This window comes from Phaenicophaeus curvirostris, chromosome 23, assembly GCF_032191515.1.
Source record: "Phaenicophaeus curvirostris isolate KB17595 chromosome 23, BPBGC_Pcur_1.0, whole genome shotgun sequence".
NCBI lineage: Eukaryota > Metazoa > Chordata > Aves > Cuculiformes > Cuculidae > Phaenicophaeus > Phaenicophaeus curvirostris.
This window is the reverse complement of record NC_091414.1, coordinates 1,780,993-1,800,980: the sequence shown is the minus strand read 5'-3', so window position 1 is coordinate 1,800,980 and position 19,988 is coordinate 1,780,993. Positions and strand designations below refer to the sequence as shown.

Sequence of the window (19,988 nt, the reverse complement as noted above, 5' to 3'; positions counted from 1 at the left end):
CGTTAAACCTAATTCCCTGGTGTATGCACATAAATTTAAGTCATTTATACCCAGGTAGGAAGGACAAAACTGTAACCATCTACGCTGATGTGAAGCATAATGAAGGAGGGGGTGTTGTCCTCAGTGGAAAAGATCCCTGAACAGATATAAACGTTCAGGAACAGCAAATTAAAAATACAGGTATCATCTTCAGCAGTCTTACCCTGTAAAACATTGTTGGAGTTAACGGTAGGCTGGGCAGCAGGGGTGCTTGCAAGGGACACCACGTTTGCTATGACAGGGGTTGAGTCCTTTCTCAAAGAAGGGGGGCCCGATGAGGATGCTGGTGCCATAGAGGGGTTTGCTGGAGAGGGCAAACAGGAGAAAACTAAAATAAGCAATAAGATCATGTTATAAACCAGCATTCCTGAAGCAACACCCACCCTCCAGATTTATCTCCAACAAAAAAGCCTGCTGTATGAGAAGAGAATGCAGGTGTCAAACTGCAGTGTTTCAGCTTAGACAGGAATCGGTTCCACAAGCAAACTCAAACTGATTGCCAGTCACTGGAACATCTCAGAAGTTCACCAGAGTGTGAAGGCAGCTCTCCCTCTAACAGAAGTTGTATTACTGCAGCATTCAGGAGACAAGAGGACTGGATGCCCCTCCGTGGTTGGTACTGAACATATGTGATATAGGGGACAGTTGAGACCCTGACAGATAACGAATGAGGTGAACTTTATGAGCATCTCAGAGACGAATTCTTAATGTTCTTCCCATGTGAAAGCACCATTCCTTAGCCCATCACCATGAATTACCCGCATTTTCTCCATAAAGGGCTGTTCTGAGGGGCTCCCTCATCCTAGCAGCCCCCAGGTCAGAGAGATGCCTGGAGATCTGTGCTTCTGGAGCAGCAGATCCACTGTACACTTTGCAGTCCTTACTAACAGCGAAATGTACGGACAAGACCAGGAATGTCACATGGGATAGTTACAGCCTGAAAGCATAAAGTTAAATATTTTACTCTCAATCAGGGAAAACGGCTCCCACCAATGCAAGTGGAAGATGCACAGTCACAGAGTTGAACACAGCCTGGTGCCCACAATAAACCTCCAGTTAATATTCTTTCTCGCTGGTCGGGTACTTTACTGTTGCAGTCATCATCACTCAGTGGGAGAGAATTAGGATCTTTAGGATCAGTGCTTTGGGATCAGTCTTTAAGATCAGTGCTATTTCTACCCTTTGTTTCACTTCCTCTCCCTGTCTTTGTGGGCCTTTCTTCCTTTCTTCCCTTTGCATTTCATTCCCTACAGAAACTCACAGTTCCTATTCCTGTGGGCTTCATTCCCACTCTCTTTCCCATTCCATCTGCTAAAATAATGAGGAAACAGCTACAGGGTGCATTAATACTGCCAAGAATCAGCACTTAATGATGTAGAAATGGTAACACTTCACGTGCCTACAGACTACACAGAACTGGCCATTTTAAGTTAATATATGGAAGCCTGTATTTACAACCAATAAGTCTACTAATTTCAGCACTTCATTCTTTTTCTTAAAAGAACATTAACATATCTGACTATGCCTTACCAAAAGCAGGAGACGAGCTAGGTATTTAACATGTCTTCAGGACATATTAGTACATTTTAACCCATTAAACGCGGCTTTGTTTTAAGAAAGTGATTGAAAAGTAAGTGCTTTTGTTTTGTCTTCTTTAAAATCACAATCTAGACTTGGTGTATAAAACAACCTCATTTCACACCTGTAGAAGTTTGAAACCATCTGAAGTAAGAAAGATCTAAACCTGAGCCCAATGGGCAAGGCCCCAGTACAGAATGTATCTCAAAAATCTCACTGAATCGAGTTTCCAAATAAATGCTCACATCACTATGATGCACACGAAAAGATAATGCTATTTCCAGCCGGTTTTACCTGTGTTGTTTGGCGGTGGAGGGTCAGAAATAATTTGCTGTTTACAGAACAGCAGAATACAAAGCAGATTGCAGAAATGCTTGATCTCCCCATGCCACTTAATCGACTCGCTGAGTTTACCTTGTCTCTTACAACCATCACATTTGGCCATCTAGGAAAAAAGAGCAAGGGAGAAATTAAACACACTTGTAAACAAGCCTTCTGCTGACACGTTTATATTTTAGAGGATGCTTACAGGAGGATACTGCTTACCTGGTAAAACAAAACCGTGAATTTAGACATGCACTCCTCTGAGCAGAATTCCTCTGTTTTACCCCCAAAGTGGTTCTGGACCAGTCTAGGGGAAGCCTGTAAACAGTAACTGCACACCTTACAGTAGTTTCCCCAGCGCTTTGACAAGTCATGTTTATAGAGCAGCTTACAACCTAAAAGAAAAGAAAATAGCAAAAAAACCTCAAAAATATCCTTCAATATCAAAATGACATTTGCTCAGCACTTCTAATTCTTGGATTCAGTTGTCTGTAATAATTTCTTCTAACATATGATTAAAATGTGAAGTGTGAACAAAGCTCTGTGCTTCTAAACCTAAAAAGATCACATTTCTGTTAGAACTACGAATAATTTTAAGGCAAAACAACTCTGACTCAATTTGTGTAAGACACAGCCTTGCCCCTTCCTACCTTCACTACAGAAAGTCTTATCCACGCCTGAGAACCGTACTGTCTCCTTGATAATTTTCTCAATCCTGCAGTATTCGCACAACGCCATTACGCTGCTCCTCTTCTTATATTCGTCACAGCAGGTCTTCCCACAGAACTGGAACATTTTACCCTGCAACACAGTCAGAATGTTTTGGCTCCAATGTTTCACGTGTCAGATAATATATTTTAATAGTTAATAAAAATTCAGAAGCATAATTATGCCCCTGGATACCAGCAGACAGCACTAGTGAAGAAGTCTCCCCATTTAGCTTTATAACAGACAAGGGAATTTGCTGCAGAAAGCACCTCAATGTGCTTTGTCCTGGAATTAAAAGGATCATCTCTGGGAATAAGAATCAGGAATGCACTTATCTAGCCAGGCAATCACAGGCTTTGGGTTTTTTGGAGGGTTTTTTTTTCTCTGTCCTTAAGATCAAAGAGCTATTATCAGTATTAATTTTGATAATGGATAAATGATTCCAAATTCCTCCACAGCAGGACAGAGTAAGCAACAAAGCAGTACTGAGAGAATGTTACGTATGAATTACAATTTCTTGGGCTTCTGTTGGGAAAAAAGAGCTTGAAACACCTCTGTACTCGGCACTGGTAAGACCGCTCCTTGAATCCTGTGTTCAGTTCTGGGCCCCTCCCCACAAGAAGGATGTTGAGGCTCTGGAGCGAGTCCAGAGAAGAGCAACAAAGCTGGTGAGGGGGCTGGAGAACAAGAGGAGCGTCTGAGAGAGCTGGGGGTGCTTAGCCTGGAGAAGAGGAGGCTGAGGCGAGACCTCATTGCTCTCTTCAACTACCTGAAAGGAGGTTGTGGAGAGGAGGGAGCTGGGCTCTTCTCCCAAGGGACAGGGGACAGGACGAGAGGGAATGGCCTCAAGCTCCACCAGGGGAGGGTCAGGCTGGACATCAGGATGAAATTTTTCACAGAAAGGGTCATTGGGCACTGGCAGAGGCTGCCCAGGGAGGGGGTTGAGTCACCTTCCCTGGAGGGGTTTAAGGGCCGGGTGGACGAGGTGCTGAGGGACATGGGTTAGTGATTGATGGGAATGGTTGGACTCAATGATCCGGTGGGTCTCTTCCAACCTGGTTATTCTATGATTCTGTTCTGAGCTTTATTACCTTGTAGTCAAGCAGCTCTGGTTTGGTGGCAAACAATCGGTTACAGTTCTGACACCTGAGTTTTACAACAGGGCGGGCAAAAGTGACTTGCTGGGACTGGGCAGCTAGCCTCTGCAGGCCAGCGGCGGCAGAACTGCTCATGGTGCTGGGGGACACGGAGGAGGTGGTGCCACCGGCCGATACCGTTGCCCCTGAGGGAATGCTGACAATGACTTGGCCTTGCGACAGAGGTACCACTGAGGAGTTCGTTCCTGCAGGCTTGTTGAACAAATTCTGCAGGAAAGCAAAAGGAGGAAGAGGCTTTATTTACAATATTACATATTTTACCAGACATCCTAGATATTTACACCAGCCATTTATTGTTCTATTAATTCAGCTAGGAAGAAATGTCACACCTGAAAAGCTGCTACACAACTGTAGCTGCAAAAATTGCGTATGCTCCCATCAGACATAGCCAAGTGATACTGAGGGTTTGCGGAAGTTTTACAGCTGTTGCACTGAACTTGAACACCTGAGGGTGAAACAGAAGAAAACATCATTTATGCAACATCCAGTAGATGTTATAATTAGATAATTCTGCACTGCGCACACAAAACCAGAGAATCTGAGTGACAAGCAAAGGTACACAGAGAAGCACAAGACAGTTTCTACAGATGCAGAAGCAGAAACTGCAGCTGCGGCGCCTGTTGCTTGCCAGATCCTTTAATGAATCTCCCAGTATCCCTAGGATGTCAGTAAGCATTTCTCTATATTACAAGAAAAACAGCTGAGAATATGTTTGCCCAGCTCAACGCAGCATTAGGCAGGGGTAAGCAAGCTAATCACCCTGGAGAACAGGGGCAGAACGGTCTCAACAGCTGAGAAACCCACCAGCTGCATTTGCAAGAGCAGAAAATAGATTAAGGTTTATCATTGTGTTTAATCTCTCTAAAAACAAAGCTGAAATGTCTGTACTGTCACTGTTAGGTTTATATGTGGTAGAAAGTTCTTATGTTCCCAGCTCAGTACCACTTTTCAAAAAACAAGCCACTTCCCATCTCCTCAATAACAAACCAGCCATAACTTTCAAGACAAATTAAGCTTGGATATAAACTACATGAAACTGTGCTCCTAAAGAAGTAAGAGGATAAGCTTACCTGCAGCAGTAACCATTTTCACTCTATACGCTGACAAGCAGTTAACAGAGCAGAAGAGTTCAGTTTTTCCCACGTTATTTGTGCTCTCCACCATCTCAGCTGAAGATCTCAAAGTTTTACACAGTGTGCAAGGTGTAATTTTGGCTGACTTCTGTGGAAACACAAAAATCCATCAACCACAGGAAACGTAGTAGTTTTATTAACCTGGAAATGAACCACTAACCTATAAAAGTGACTGCCAGTGCACTCAAAACAGCACTTATTTTGCAGCCGTATTATTTAAGGTGTAGATAAACTTATTTGAGCTCTCCAGTATGCTGGCTATAGCCACGCTTCGAGCAACTGGGACTTGGGGTCTCTCATCTCAGGCAAGATGTGCAGTTTAAACAGCATCAGGCTGTGAGGGGGAAGCCCCCAAGTGCAAACACCATTGGAACGTCACCTATCGAGCACTTTCTCTCAGACAACTGCAACAGTTTTGCTGAGAAACAACATTTTGCTTATGAATTTTAATACATAAACTGTGTATGTCAGCGATAGTTCCATTTAAATACTCAATAATCCCAGATGAGAACAGAGAGAAGGTTCCTCTCTCACCCACAAAACCCTCAAAATATTTGTCAGGCTGTATCTGACAAATGTTCAGACTGTATCTGACAAATGAGTTGAACGCTGTTTAAAAAAACAATAAAATACAGACCTAAAAACTATGAACACACTGTATTTTCAGGAAGAAAATAGACATACAGAAGGTTTTGATGTGAGATGCAAGAGCAGCGTGAAATACCTCTCCTTCCCAGCCTGTGTAATTTAATTTTCAGATTTGTTTCAGAGGATGACTAATGTTGTAGGTAATTTTCTGGATGAAATACTTTTACCAGATCTTTTTTTCCTATCATTAGGTATTTCTTGGCCTAAGTGGCCTGAATAATGGGGCAGCAGAGACAAATTGCAAAACAAAGTTACACTACCTTATCAGAGGGCAATTTTTCCTGAGGTAATTGCATTAAAATAAGTCAGTCAAAAATAATTCAGTTATTATAATAAATTAAGGCTCTCAGAACTGCTCAGCTCTGTAAGAGGCTCTACTATAATAAAAATTAAAATATTAAAAATTGAAGTAAAAATTACCAACTAATAATTACTTTTCCCCTCCACTTAATTCAAAGGCTACAATTTAATAGAGAATAGTCAAACAGGGAGCATCACAAATGCAGAGTAAATTCAGAGTGGATCACTGCTGAGCAGTCCCAGTGTGTCTTCTCTCACACTCAAATAGTCTGGTGGCCAGTTCTGCAGTAAGAGCAACAGACAAACATGGCTGGGCAAAGGTGAAGCAGCAAACCGCAAAAGGAGTTATCCCAGACCAAGATAGTAACTGAAATAATCAATGAATAGAATGGATGCTTCTTAAACACTCAAAATGTAATCAAATATACCTGCTTGTACGCTGTCACGCAGGCTGAACTGCAGAACTTTTTGGATTGCCCCTCTATTTGAAGCACGTGGCACTGACCCGAGCCGCTGTAGCAGTACCCTCCGCAATTCTCACAGCAGTTCATGGTCAAGTTGTTCGCCGAGCGGAACTTGGAGAAGCAGGCGTCGCTGCAGAGCTTGTGTACCACGTTCTGGTAATTCACTTCGTGTCTAATCTGGAGCAAAAGAAAGAATATGTAGTAAGAATAGAAAGAATGGCAGAATGGTTTTGGTTGGAAAAGATCGTTAAGATCATTGAGCCCAAGAACCATAGAATTCCAACCCCCTGCAATGGGCAGGGACACCTCCCACTGGATCAGGGGCTCCAAGCCTCATCTAATCCGGCCTTGAACACCTCCAGGGATGGGGCAGCCACAACTTCCCTGGGCAACCTGTTCCAGGGCCTACCACTCTCATGGTGAAAAAATTCCTCCTTATGTCCAGTCTAAATCTGCCTCTCTCCAGTTTATACCCGCTCCCCCTCATCCTGTCACTCCAAGCCTTTGTGAACAGCCCCTCCCCAGCTTTCTTGTAGCCCCTTCAGGTGCTGGAAGGTCGCTCTAAGGTCTCCTCGGAGCCTTCTCTTCTCCAGGCTGAACAACCTCAACTCTCTCAGCCTCTCCTCATACGGGAGGTGCTCCAGCCCTCAGATCACCTTTGTAGCCTCCTCTCATATGAATGTTCATCTCTGACACAGGAAATTTCCTTTCAGTCGGGACAAGTCAAATGAAAAAGGGAGACTCTAATTACCACTGCATTCTTCTGGCACATGCTGCACTTGGTGGAAATGCTGTTAGTGTGAATAGCAACAACAGGTTTCCTTTTCAGTTCATAAGTAGAAAGACAATACTGGCTGCAGAAATCCTTACTGGAGTTCGTATTGTCAAACTGGGCAGTGATTACATCCTTTGGATTTAGAATGTCTCTATGGAAAAGAGAAAAATAAACAAACAAAGAATTAATGCTGCCTTCATGTCAGCTTGCTGTCCTTTCTGTTTCTCCAGACTAAACATTCTCTAGATGAGGGTGGATTCATTTACTTTAAAGCTTTTCTTTTTGCTGATCCAAGTACCTGACTTCATTTTCCTTCTCCTATTGGGAAAATAGTAAAAAAGTACAATTCTCAAGTCAATCTTTTGTGAAACATTTTGTACCTGGACTTAGAAGAGGCTTACAAATGTATCAGGTTTTATCATTAAATTTTTTCAAAAGGAACTGGGAACAGGTAACCGTTTTGCAGTCTTTACTAAATAAGTATTAGAAAGCAGGATATGTGGGATAATTCCCTTCAGCAATGAAAACAGGAATCATAACAGGCTAGGAGAAAAAAGGGCAAAACGGAAGGTCACAATTTCTAGTTCAGTTCAAAGCACTCTGGTGGCAACTTTCCACCTCTTCTCTGCCATCTATAGTTCTGTTTGTTTGTTGCTGGCTTTAACAAACTGATTTTCTCCTTTATTTCTTCTCTATTTTGAAAAGTTTCAAAGCCTTTAAGTTAAAAAAAAAATAGGAGGAAACACTTATGTGATTTTCTTGGCTGGAAGGATGCCTCCTTCTCACTCCTCTTGTCAGGGGGAAACAATTTTTCAACAGAATAAATACAAATTACAGCCAAGATTGCTCAACTTTATTACAAGGACTTTTCAAACTGAGACAGCGAGTGAAGAGAATAATTAATTGGAGTCTCAAGTTTAAGTTCAGCTGACCTTGTAAAACTGAAAGTAATAAATTTGTTGTTGAAGAAATGATGAACAAAGCAGTGTTTCCTTTGCAAAGTGACTTTCATAACTAAAACTAACACATGCAAAAAATTCTCCTCTATAAATGGACCACAGCGCAATCAGTCTGCAAAGTTATTTCTCTGCCCCAAACTAATGGCACAGCAATATGACATCTTAAGAGTCAGCCCCAAAGGCCTCCGTTTGCCAATCTGGGCAAAAATGAACACAAAATTTAAATAATTAAAATGTTTTTACAGCTGAAGATTCAGGCCTGTGTTTCCGTTTCCAACAGGACCGTGGAAAACGCAGACCTCCTCTGAAGAATTTTTTCCCAGGAGGCTCACAAAAGCAAACCTTGATTTCCACACTAGGCTGAGGCAGAACACAACAGATTTGGGTCCTCCTGAAATCCCCACTACCTAAAAAAAATTAATTCTTAATCTATTTAATCTCTCTACATCTCACAAAAGCAGCAACGATATATTTTGAAGAGCTACAGAAATCTAAGCTCACAGAGTGGAGCCAGACTGGAAGGTTAATTCTTTTTTTTAGAATCCATAGAAATACCCTGCCTCAAATATATCAATTTACACATGGTTTATTTCATTTTAGGGATTCAGTAAATCTATTTTCATCAAGAAGAAATAATACATAAAATATTTTTTTAAATCACAATCTTGTTTTGAGAGTGCAACAACATTTTAAAACGGCAGGAAAACATAGCACCTCCTGAAACACAGTTTTTCACATGTGGCTCATTTAATTAAAAAAAAGACAACTTGCAGACTTCACAACAGGGGTTTTTAAATCTATGTGTATGCAAAATCCAATTAACGAAACGGAACTGAAAGCGGACAGACCAATTAACAAGTAACAGTGTGAGCCACGATGTTTTGAAGGGAAGCACAACATAAGTGGGCACTCCAGAAACAGCGTGTGGTATAAAAAGGGAATCGAAGCCCTTCATTATTTGCTTGAATATTGATTGTTACCGGCACAAATTAAAACACTGTCCTACTTTGAGCAGCTTGAGCAGGTTTTCTTGGTAGAAGCTGGTGGGCGAGAGGCTGGAACGGTGTATCCAGTGAGGCACAGTGTGGAGCAGAAGAGCTGGGTAGAGCCTTTCCTCTGGTACGCGGTTTGCCCCTTCTGCAGGATTTTTTTACAGCCAGAACAGGAAACCTGAACAGCTGTGGCTGGAACTGAAGGAAGCATTTTACTCATGCCAGAGGATGCCACAGCAGGCTGGAAACCTGATGACAGCTGTGGAGCTAAAAAAAGAAAAAACAGACAGAGAAAACATAGAGTAACTGTTATGTACATGTTACAAACAACTCACTTGTGTGCAGGGGCTAGCACAAAGCTTATGACTTTATTTGGGTTGTCGGGGCCTAAGGGGGAATTAAATACAGACAAACTCTCTATAAGTACATGCCCTGCACTGATTTTCTGCGTATGAGATTATTAGAGCTACTCTTCACACCAAGAATGCACTTTTAACATCCCTCTCACAGTCCATTTTCCTGTGCTTCAAAAATAAAATTATTTTAGGAACTCTAGATTTCATTGTCTCTAAAACAAATGGGTTCTTCTATCCTGCTGGGGGCAGACAGAGCAAACAAAATGCAGAATAACCTGCCAGACCATTGGTGACATATTTGACAGAGTGAAATAAAGTTAGTTCTTGCCTATTCCTTACCAAGAGGACTGCCACTGACTGAAAATACAGCACTGATTTTCAGCTCCCCTTCCTGAGATTTTGGCTGTTGGCCGTACTCCTAAAACAAAGGGAAAGGAAAAGGAGAACAAATACACACATGTAATAACAGGTTACATGATTTGCATTCTTTCACAATGCTGCAGTGAGTCTTAAGGCAGAGCAAGTCTCCTAAGGCTGCTCCAAAGGCTGGATTTATGGATGCTGCTGTATGAACAGCACATAGAACCTGCTCAGGGGCTCACAGCAAACTACTGCCTCGGGTGTCATGTAGGAGTGGAAAAGGGCAGCCCCCTGGTGCATTCCCTTTTCCAGCTGTGCTCCGAGACAGCTCAGGGTTCAGCCAGACAGAGCTTAACAGCAATCTCCATTTTCCACTCACACACACTTTCCATCCAGAAGAGCTTTGTAGCCCTTGACCCTGTTCTGTGAAACGAGCTCTCTCCCAGATGACGATAATGAAATAGAGACGAGGACCTGGATGTGGGAAGCATTCTGTACTTAACCAGGAGTGAAGCACCTTGGAGCAGCCAAAGGCGAAGCTTTGCAGCAGCGCAAACCTGGCACCACCAGAGCCAGACCTTCAGTCCCTGCTCAGCCTGGCTCCAGCGAGAGAGGAATCACCTCACGCTTCCTACAGGATGAGAAAACCCCTGCAGGCAGTCGCTTGTGGAAGAGCTGACGCTGACATACTATAAATTACGAGCTTACTCCACAGCCGCTATCCATATTCTGACACCACGCTCCGTGGCCGTGCTCCCCCTAGAAAGCTGAACCATAAAGCAGCTTGTAACACTCCACATGTAAACCGTAACAGGCTGAAAAAGCATAATCTCTTGGAACTACAGAGATGATAAGATTTAACCTACTTACAGTCCTCTGAGAGGACTGCAGGCATGATGTCATGTTATGACTGAGCTGAATTCACAGTCACTGCCTCCTGGCTGCAAGGCAAGCCAGTTCAAAACCACTCAGCAAAATCAAGCACTCACTTCTCCGTGGCAGTGAACTGCTCCCTTGGCTTAAGCCATCTCCTAAAATCACACACTGACATCCACATAACAGATGCTAAACCTCAATCCTTCTCTTACTCTGTGGGGAAATGACACCTTTCTGCTCTAGGACAATCAAACTATTTCTCACAGGTCTCCCAGGAGAGCAGGTGATGGTATTTGTTCATCACATGAACCACCAGATGGAAACACGTCTCAAGTTAGAGGAGCTTATAAGCTGTGTACAGGGATGCTGTGATAATGGGTTTTAAAGCACCATGGGTATTCTTCATATTACAATTTATAAACTACTTATTTGCAGAAATACAGTTTTTTAAGCATTGTAACTGCAGTTTTACCCTTAGTCAATACTAGAAAGAGAAATGGAGGCAAATCCTGACATCAACTGTGCACAATCAAGCATAGTTTCACAGCAGCGTAACAGAGCTGAGAGCCAAGATCCTTCAGCTCCTACTACTGGTCGCAGCAAGAAATGCTCTTATCTTTCAGGATTTATGGAAAAAAACCACATCAACCCACAAATTCCAATCTAAAAGCAAAACGAGATGAACTTCCATCCTTTCTCAGATTTTTCCAGCATCAGGCAGAGTTGATAATTACAGGATTTTACTCCAGGAAATAGTATTTTGAACAATACAACATTTGACATAGAAAGTCTTCACTTCTACTTAATGATTTGATCTTTGATAACCACAGACATCTCACACTGAATTCCACACAAATCCACACAGCAGATGCCACCCTGGGAGGACAGAGGAGCAGACAGATTGAACTATCCTACACATGGTCTGACATTGTACAATCTTCAGGAAAAATGAAACCAAACAACCTGACGGACATTGAATTAATTAGAAGTGTAGGGAAATCTGAATAGCTTCAAATACTCAAGTTTACTACTTTATTTTATAAGTCAAGAGTATCATGGGAAAAGAAGAAAAAATGTTGGGAAGACAGGCCCAGAGAGGCGAGGAGGTTGAGCAGAATGATGCTAGAGAAACTACACCTGCCCAAGGCCAGCAGCGTTCCAGTGCTGATGCAAGTGGGACTAATCGCCTTGGGGAGCTTCACACACCTCTGACAGCATGTAAACTCTGGTATGTAACCAAAATAATAGCAGTGAGGAGTCAGGAATCGCAACACAGACCACTTCCCTGGTGCTGCACAGCAAACGAGTGGAAAACACACCGGTCCGTGCTCAGCAATCCCTGCCCTGGCACCACGCAATCCACGGCTCAGACTGTCTCCCTTCTGCAAGTACTGAACTTCTCTACCTGTATCGTCATAAAAAACATCTGTCTCAAATGAGAAAGTCACCTGGACGCATGCTTAAACTGACCTCGCTGACGAGTACGGATTTACGTATTGTGCTAAGGGAAGACCTCTAAGTGTTCATTTAAATCAAGAACTACAATGAATCTTTAAAAGGGAAATAGCAGGAGCAGCAGCATCTAACTGAACAGCTCTAACGGTAACTACTCACAAAATATTCAGTAAAACACGATTTGCGTTTTATGTCCTAGTGAGACTGAGTTGAGATCAAGTGTCTACATCTGCACAGATTTAATAATCAAAGTTTTACAGCACTTGGCTTTGTCTCTCAACTGAAAAGCAAAATATTTTCAGTGACATGTTAACATGCCATCAAAAAGTTGGGTGTTTGGGTTTCATGGTAGTATAAAAGGGGAAAATCCTTCTACTAAACTGTGTTCTTCAAGTTAAATTTTGGGCAACGAACCAAATAAATTGCTGAATCTACGTCCAGCTTATGCGGTCAGCTGTCAGACCAAAATGAGAAATGCAGTGGGAAACTTACCTTGGAATTATCAGGTTCATCTTTAATTTTGTCTAATAGTCCCTGCTGTGGGGCCATAGCTTTATCATATTCGTCATCCAAAGGCTCCTCCTTAATTCTAATATTTGGTGCAAAGGAATTCCCCAGCTCTTGTCCAATAGATTCCTTACTAGAAAATAGGTAGCTAGACTCCTGAAACAATAATATGAAAAAGAATTCACCCTCCTGCATCTGCCAAGAGGAGTTGGGCAGCTGGCAAGGGGTGTTTCTGTTGCAGACCAAGAGAAATGGGTCCTGCACTGGAAGGTGGAAGAAACGATGGGCAGCATCTGCTGCCCCTGCCTCCCTGCAGCACCCTCGGTCATCCCACCCCCAATCTTTTCCACTTCTCTGGACAAAGCAGGAGCCACCCAGCTCTCTAAGTTGCTGTCAGGAGGGGCATTTGGCTGTCTGGGCAGTGTCTCCTGTCGATAGAGCTGTTCCCTGTCTCAGCTGGAGGAAAGGCAGCAGGTCAGATGTATGCATCCAGGTCTAGATTTGGCTCGCCAGTCAGTCAGACCATGCTGAACATGAGAATGGCTATCAAAGGAATCCTCTAATCCAAAGAGAGGGTCAGCAACATTTACAAAATTATATGCACTGTTTAAGTAGCAAAGATGTCTACACGTCAGAAGATCAGTTTTCTTGATACTCAAATTTACACTCAAATACAAAAAAAAAAAAAAAAAAAAGTATTTTGAATTATTCCAGTATATTGCTGCACTTGCAAAAGTGTTTGAAAGATCTATAGCTTACCCTGAAGTTAGTTTCTGGAGTTTGTGGTGCTAACTGCGTCCGTAATGTTTCTTCTACTTGATTATGAACTGAGGAAAACATATACATTAAATAGAAATGAATACAGATTCCAAAGCATTTCCTTTAAACCTATCTAGTCTCCTCCTGATCCCCAGCCCCACAGCCTGACAGCGCCTCACAACTATGAAAAGCTCGCTTTCTCCTTCCTGCAAATAAGATGGTAATCCTTAAAGAGAATTGCCTTTTTTATTATTATTCTATTATGGCATTATTTTCCCACTGCAAGAAAACAGTTGCAAAATTCTGAGATGAATTGTTCATTCAGAATTTTCTCCACCACAGTGAGTTCTGACTCTGCCAAGTTTCAACATCTGAATCAGAAAATATATTTAAATCAGAAAATCTGTTTTCAGAGCAACAGCTTTCATCCTTTTCTTTGCTTTTCTGGTCTTTTACCTTTCCTCCTCTTCTCAGCAAATAGTAGCTTATACTTTTTTAGCATATATCTTTTCAAAAACACTGGATTTGCCTGGACACTGGATGCCGCCTATGAGCATTTACTACTGCTGTTTCAATTACCGACTGCTCTACCGGAGGCTACACAGCTTTCAGCCACAATTTATAACTGTGGGTATTCCAAATTTTCTAAAATATATCATTTGCAAAAATAGTCTTCAACTGATTTCTACCTGAAGGGAAATGCAAAGAGCCATCTTTAACCCATCTTTGTTTTAAAAACATTTGTATTGTCCCTCTATCACTTGTGGAACCAGGAAGCCCTAGTTTTAGGACACAGTTACTGAACATAAAAGGTTTAAATACTGGAATTGTAAGCAGTGAATCTGAAGAAGCAGCCAGGAGGCTCTCACTTGCATGATCCACCGTGGTTGATCTGAACTCCTTAGAATCACAGAATGTCCTGAGTTGGAAGGAACCCACAAGGATCATCGAGTCCAACTCCTCTCCCTGCACAGGACTTCATTCCTGTTCTACTGTAACTCTCAGAGGCTGGGAAGTCAAAACCAAGGGTGTGAGCAGCAGGACTGCTGGTGACTCTCAGGCTCCCTCAAATCAGAAACGGATCACAGGCATCTTTGGTTCTCTGTGTTGGCTAGACCAAGTCCAGCACACAAGTATCTGAGGAATAAGGAGCGCAACGTCCCAGGAAAAGCAGAACTGAAGTTATTCCCTGGCTGACTTCCTGCAGACACCAACATATTTCTAGCAAGCCCTTCCGTGATGCTGCTATGAAACTCATACTGCTTTAAATACACACACATTAATGAGAAATTGGTACTTTGCTCAAAAAAAGCTTTCCTGGCCACCAACTTAACCTAAACTTTGTCATCCTTTCTTTTGAGGTGATCCAAAAATCTATAAAAACCAGTGAGAATAGACAAAAGGAAGCTTGAATGGCCACATAGGTTGGTTTAGTAAACCATAACAACAGGTACACTGAGAATGTGGAACAAGCTGTGCAGGATGAGACTCCCTAACGCTGCCAGGCCCTTCTGCAAATCCTAAGCCTAATGCAGAGCTCACTGTGTTTTGGGTTTCTTTATATGCATATTCTCTTCAACCAGGTGCTGTTTTCATTAACTAGCCCTATTGCTAATTTCTGTCTAGTTCCTCCTCTTGGCTGGGTAGCCAGGTCTATGATGTCAACAGTTACCTGCTTTGTCAAGAAAACTGCTTTTCAATCTAGAATCCATATCTTTAGGGATTTTTTCCAATCGTTTTTCACGTTCTTGAAAATGTCCTTCTCTATTCTTGTCCTTTGCTGAAAAAGTCTCTTTGCCATTATCTCTTGTTATGCTAAAATCTTTTCGAGTCGTTTTAAACACAGGGCCCTGCTCAAATGGTGACGTGAGATCCTTTTGGATTGCATTTTGAATCTGAATTTCTTTTTCACTGTCCAATTCCTGCTCTGTAACTCTCTTGCCTTCTTCCAGATGGTCTTCATCGTGAATAGCTGAAGAAAGAGTGTCTTTTGGAGTGAAATTCTGCTCATCGTCGTTGTCACTCCCAACAACCGGTATGCCTGCAAGATCCCCAGAGTTCAGGAAATAATCATCATCATCCAGCAGCGAGTTCTCAGATCCCGTTCGATTCTGTATTCCATACGCTATGCTGTCGAGGGCAGGTGCTAAGTTGTGGTCGGTGTCCTCAGACATTTCTGCGTCCAGGATTTCACCACCTAGGAGAAAGAAACCCAGAAGATTCACGAACCTTATGTGTAACAAAGGACAAGGCTAAGTGTCCTTCGCTAATCTGTCTGATGCTGCAATGCCTTGAACGCTTGAAGCCTCATTGAGCCAACATCACTGATAAAACGCTACTGAGATAAGAACTGTTCTGTCGCCCTGACCACACAGTGAAGCTGAACTTAACAAAACTAACCAAAGAAAGAAAAAACATCAACTTATCTCATTTGTGACACTTGTGGAAAAGGCAATGCAGGGAGGGAATGAGAAGCAAGGGCTAGGAGAAGGGCAAGGCAGTCTTCTCAGCAGCAATGATGCTTGTAAGAAATGTTTAACAGAGCTATGGTCTTATGCAAAAAAATAAAAATACTTACATTTTTCTGTAATATCAAATACCGCATCAGATTTGTCTTCAAACTGTAAAAAGGAAAGCACTGTATCATTATCTTGGTCAGCTGCCGTGTACTTTGCTAAAAAGCATCCCACAAAATAAAAAGTGACCAGAAGGATGACAGCTCCTCCTCTTTCCCTTCTTGCCCCATGCCAAGTTCTACAAATTAGGACTGTTACATGACTGAGAAGCCACATTTACCCTAACAAGTTCAGAAAGACAGAGAAAAAAGCACACAATGAAAATCTGAAATTAGTGTTTCTCCCCAGTGAGACGGAGGAGAGACGGATGGAAGGGAAGGGAAGGTTCAAATTTTCACTTCTACATAAGACACTTGTACCAGGTCAAGATCAGAGCTTGGCCCTCTCTGACGCTCTGTGAGACTTCGTTTCCTCTGAATGTTATAAATGGAAAAATAGCAGCACACACACTAATGTGGGCTGCGCAGATCCAAAGGGCTCATCTTTCTAAAAGGGCACGTCCTTTTTCCAGGAACAGTGAAAAGCAACACTTTACCTCCCAATGGTGACGAGACAATGAATGTCAGCACAAGCGGAACCAAAGAGAACCAGATGATGGCTCTGAGCACTGTACAAAACACCAGTTTTCATTAAACACTCCGACAGATGTTAGAGATGATGGCATACTTGAATGCTGCCAGCAGAAGTATGTGCACTCAGTGTAATTAAAGTTTCCTTTTGAACATCCAAAAGCATCCTCCCCTTCTGCCTAAAAGACAACAACCGCTCACTTAAGTCATCTCTCCTTTCTCTGTCTCCAGCTCTACATTTTCTTTTCTGGCAGACCACGCTCACGCTTCCTAAGCCACCTTAAGGAAAGTAATGCGATTTGATAGCAAAGGGATGATCTCCAATTTCATTTAACTCAAGCTATTTAGTCGATAAATCCAATATTCCACAGGAGTCTGACAGGAACTATAGGTTTAAAAAGTTATATTTTTCCACAAGGCCAACACACATCTCTTCACTGTAATTATCTAGAGGGAAAAGAATTAAGGAAACGCCTTCCAGGAAGGTTTGGAAGGTCTGAGTTCTGCTACTGCTGTAACGATCCTAGGGTATCTCCAGAGATGCAGGTTCACTGTGGATCTGGAAGGCCATGTGTAGTCAACTCAGTTAACACTAGAGTAAAACTGATGCCCATAAATACTGGATATAGGTAAACACTCGATGCTGAGGACAACGATAGCAGTGGTGCGGTGTTTTTACAGAAGAGCAGACAAAGGAACTTGTTGCCATCTGATAAGGATATCAGAGTATGAAGCTCTGAGAAGCAAAACCGACAGCCCAGGTCCTTTCTCCATGCTGACTTCCCTTGGTCCTTTTTTGCTTCTTGTCAGTAACACCCTTTCTTCTCCAAGTCTCAGACAGTTTGCAGGCAGGGTGAGAGTCTTCAGCTGAGATGAAACATTAGATCATCCTTTTCCAGAAGTACGTTTATATCAAAGCAGTTCTTTGACTCTTTGGAGATCCAGAGTACCTGTAGGAAAGTATTCGAGGTTCTACCACAACCCTGCTTACCTCGTACACCCTAGGGATTCCTCCTCTTCTGGTGATAACAAACCTTTGAATAATACGTGATAAAACAAAAGTGTCGTTATCAGGAAAAGAAGACATTTTGCAGTTTAGACCTCTCTGTTTCATTCAAAGAACTAACAAGGTGCAGGTCAGCACGAGAAACCATCTGCAAGAGTGCATGGGGACTACCATAAATATTTTGGACAAGCAGAAAAACATTTACAATCTGTCTGGAAGGAATCCAAGACACTTCCCAAGTACAAGGTCATCCTAGGGGGCAAAAAAAAGGCCTGTTTTGCTTCTTTTCTCTTTCTTTTGTGAGGCTACCGAGATAAGAGATCATCTTGAATACTTTCTGCCTTTAAAAGGTTTTAGGATGCAGAAGGAGATGAGTCCTACAGCCAAAAGCTTCCACTGGATGTGTTTATAAAGCAGGAACTTCAGCATCTGATCACACTGGCAGCCTTATCTAATCCACCACCCAGTTTCTGAGGGTGAACAGCACCAGAACTCCCACATTGTGCACAGCCACAGAGAAGACCCAGGGGAGTGTTTGTATACTTGCTCATATACTCCTTTTTCTGAACCGGTGTGGAGTATTCTCTCAACCATATACACTTCCATTCCCTTCCTGAATCCTGTAACAACCCTATCTAATGCCATCTCGGGAGGAAAATTTGTATATCAATAGTTACATAAAATATATATTACTTCAGTTAGTCATATAAGTTGGCTTTCATTGGATTATGGTCTTTTTATTACACAGAAATGCAAGTAATGACACCCAAGTTACTATTTCTGTGCTACTCTGATACAGTTCTGCAAGGCAATTCCCTCTCACCAGTCCTCACGCCTCCTCTTTGATCCATCAGCATCCATTCCTAATTCCCTTTATTTCTTCTGCTCAGATTTTTTGGTGATCAGTGGAACAAAAGTCCTCTGGGGGCAAATATGAATCTGACTCACCAGAAGAAGAGGCACCTCAATAGCACAAATGCGGTCCTAGGTAACTACCGAATGGAAATTATCCAGAATGAAAAGTTTTCTGTTAAAATACTCCAGGCTTAAACTCCGTAACCCAGTCCTCAAAACGCACGGGCACTTGGAGAACAGAACTCAAGAATTATCATGCTTTAGAACACCTTCACTCCATCATTTTGGCTCATATTTTGCCAGAGAGTAAGAACTTAATGACACTTAGTGCTTTCCAGGAGTGAGCATTCCCTGACAGTTTTAGTCAGAACAGATTAAATTTGAGAGTACTGAGATGAAATGTTTCAGGATGGCTCTTTCTCAGCGACTCCGTCTCCTTAGCGCTGCACACAAAGCAATGTGCTGCCTACTCAGGTTGTAAAAAATGAATACATGAAACAAGAATACAGAAATGGTGACAAAACAACGAGGTATTCCTGGAAACAATGTGTTTTGCTTTAAATTAACTACTCCTTATGGCTTTTATAAAAAGAAAATACTGCACTAAGTAGGTCGCTACTTTTTATAACGATGTATTTTTACGGGGAGTGTTACACCCCTGGCACTCGTCAGTCTTGGCTTTGAGAGGGTGACAGAAGGGCACTGTTTACACTTTAATACAATGTGCTAATTTGAAATAACTAAAAACCTGTTCCATACTTCTAACGGCATTTGAAGTTGCCATAGCATCCCTAAATCAAACAATTCACAGATTATTTGCATGCAGTATAAAGAGAAAAGCTGCCTGTGGCTCCAACCTCGTTTTGTACGCAAAACAGAGAATTTCGTTAAAACAACCCCAAACAAGGTAGCCCCTTTACAGACACAGGCACAGAGCCTTCTGAAGTTTGATCCTAGGTTTTACTGCACCCATAAGCAAAGTGTGGAAAGGAAGCAGATGTTAAGAAAAGTGCAATTAAAACCACTTGGAGATGATTCTTTCCTTGTCCCCATGCATACAGCATCACCCATCACTGCATGGTTCATTAGAACGCCAGGGAAGACACCGTTCAATAAACTTAAAAAAAGCAATTTAAATTGTAATTGCCCTTCTGGAAGCAGGTGTGGGGAGCTCAGGAAGCATTCCCTGACCTTTTACACATGACACCCCTGGAAGGGATGCCAGGCAGCCAGCCAACCGTGCTGCACCTCCAGAGCACGAGCGGCATTCGGCAGCGGTCTCTGCCACCAAACACACCCAGACCTATCGATCCCTACCTTCGGAGCACCTGGGAGGGAAGAGCGGAGGGTAACAAAGAGCCAGCCTGCTGCAATAGCTGCTCCAGGAAAATAAGGGCTGCGGCAACAAGAGAACCTGCTGGGGTCAGAGGAGCGTGTGGTGCTGGGCTTGCAGAGCTGCCTCACTGCCCCGGCTCCGCGACGGACCCCACCTTGGCTGAACATCCCAGCTAATTTAGCCTGGAAACCAGGAACCCTGCGGTTTGCTGGTTCAGGGCCACCTGTGAGACAGGAGAGCTCAGCAGACACAGAGA

The 19,988-nt window shown here is 42.6% G+C and overlaps 1 protein-coding gene across 9 annotated transcripts in view; it reads right to left on the bottom strand.

Annotated features, from left to right (window-relative positions):
- ZMYM4 (zinc finger MYM-type containing 4) overlaps positions 1–19,988 on the bottom strand; it is a 41,574-nt gene that overhangs the window by 14,921 nt on the left and 6,665 nt on the right. For 6 of the 9 annotated variants that reach the window (XM_069875329.1, XM_069875330.1, XM_069875332.1 and 3 more), the window contains 15 exons: positions 15,969–16,011; positions 15,063–15,587; positions 13,391–13,458; positions 12,617–12,787; positions 9,773–9,851; positions 9,092–9,344; positions 7,103–7,277; positions 6,316–6,528; positions 4,877–5,027; positions 4,136–4,251; positions 3,741–4,013; positions 2,592–2,742; positions 2,164–2,336; positions 1,912–2,062; positions 203–343 (listed from right to left, as the gene is read on the bottom strand). In XM_069875329.1, coding sequence (XP_069731430.1) covers positions 203–343; positions 1,912–2,062; positions 2,164–2,336; positions 2,592–2,742; positions 3,741–4,013; positions 4,136–4,251; positions 4,877–5,027; positions 6,316–6,528; positions 7,103–7,277; positions 9,092–9,344; positions 9,773–9,851; positions 12,617–12,787; positions 13,391–13,458; positions 15,063–15,587; positions 15,969–16,011 — 2,683 coding nt within the window. Of the gene's footprint in view, positions 1–202; positions 344–1,911; positions 2,063–2,163; positions 2,337–2,591; positions 2,743–3,740; positions 4,014–4,135; positions 4,252–4,876; positions 5,028–6,315; positions 6,529–7,102; positions 7,278–9,091; positions 9,345–9,772; positions 9,852–12,616; positions 12,788–13,390; positions 13,459–15,062; positions 15,588–15,968; positions 16,012–17,526; positions 17,638–19,988 lie in introns of those variants that run through there. The other 3 variants (XM_069875328.1, XM_069875325.1, XM_069875326.1) reach the window with 3 other exon arrangements.